Source organism: Echinops telfairi, unplaced genomic scaffold (genome assembly GCF_000313985.2).
Source record: "Echinops telfairi isolate 266 unplaced genomic scaffold, ASM31398v2 ScPeMD7_7468;HRSCAF=8506_0, whole genome shotgun sequence".
NCBI lineage: Eukaryota > Metazoa > Chordata > Mammalia > Afrosoricida > Tenrecidae > Echinops > Echinops telfairi.
The window spans coordinates 66,075,694-66,076,772 of NW_022111369.1; the positions used below are offsets into that span (position 1 = coordinate 66,075,694).

At 67.3% G+C, this 1,079-nt stretch overlaps 1 protein-coding gene across 1 annotated transcript in view; it reads left to right on the plus strand.

The window, feature by feature from the left end:
* Window positions 1-869: 869 nt before the first annotated feature.
* Window positions 870-1,079, plus strand: part of GSX2 (GS homeobox 2) — a 1,598-nt gene continuing 1,388 nt past the window's right edge. The window contains exon 1 of the mRNA XM_004706327.1: window positions 870-1,059. Coding sequence (XP_004706384.1) covers window positions 870-1,059 — 190 coding nt within the window. The remainder of the gene's footprint in view (window positions 1,060-1,079) is intronic.

A 1,079-nucleotide genomic window follows, 5' to 3' on the forward strand; every position in this document is an offset into this window, starting at 1 on the left:
CTGGGGACTACTAATCTGGGAGATCTCACGGTGGCAGCGCCTAATCTGTCACAGACAACCACTTGAATGACCTTGGCCAAGTCCCAAAGCGGCCTCTGGAGTCCAGGGTGACCCCGGCCTACGTCCGGCTCCAGGACTAATAAACCGCTGCTGGTCCGCGGTTCCCACAAGCCCGCTCCGGGTGGCAGCCCGAGCCTCAGCCACCGCCGGCCCGGGTGAGCCAGAGCGCTGGGCGTCGCTACCATAGAGGCTTCGAAGTCCCCACCTGGTGCGCTTTGCGGCCGGGCTTCGGCAAGAACTGGGCTGGGGCCCTGACGAGGGAGTGGGGTGACATGGTAGATACCCCGCTGAGATTTCTCGGGAAAGCGTGCAGAAAGGTGGGGGTGGCGGTGGGGTCGCTGGCGAGGACGGCCTCCCGGCGAAATTAACAAAACCTACACTTTGCAAAGTCTTCCCCACTGCCCCCTTCCACCACCCCTGTCCCCGTTGTCCCCAGCCGCCCCCCACCCCCGAGTTCTGCCCTGCCGCGCGCCCGCCCCTCCCCGCAGCTTCTGTTGTGACTCGGGCAGCCTATCCCGAGGGTGGGGAGCTGCAGGGGAACCGGAGCCGAGCGGTACTCCGCAGCATCACGTGCCGGGGTGGGGGCTATAAAATCCCCGAGCCGGGGCGCCGGGCGGGGGACCTGAGGACCAGCCCTCTCGGGGACCCCTTTGTTCGTGTCCTAGACGCCGCCGCCACCTCCGCGTCCCCCTGGGCTGGTCTGACCGCCAGAGCCCGCGCCGCGCCGGGGGTAGAGCTCTGCACCGGAGAGTGGAGGGGGCTCCGCCGCTGGCCCAGCTCTCCCGCCACCCCCAGGGCCCCCTGGAGCCATGTCGCGCTCCTTCTATGTCGACTCGCTCATCATCAAGGACTCCTCCCGGCCAGCACCCTCGCTGCCCGAGCCGCACCCGGGGCCGGATTTCCTCATCCCGCTAGGCATGCCGTCCCCGCTGGTGATGTCGGTGTCGGGGCCCGGCTGCCCGTCGCGCAAGAGCGAGGCGTTCTGGGATTATTTAATGGGCAATGAAATTTTATCGGAC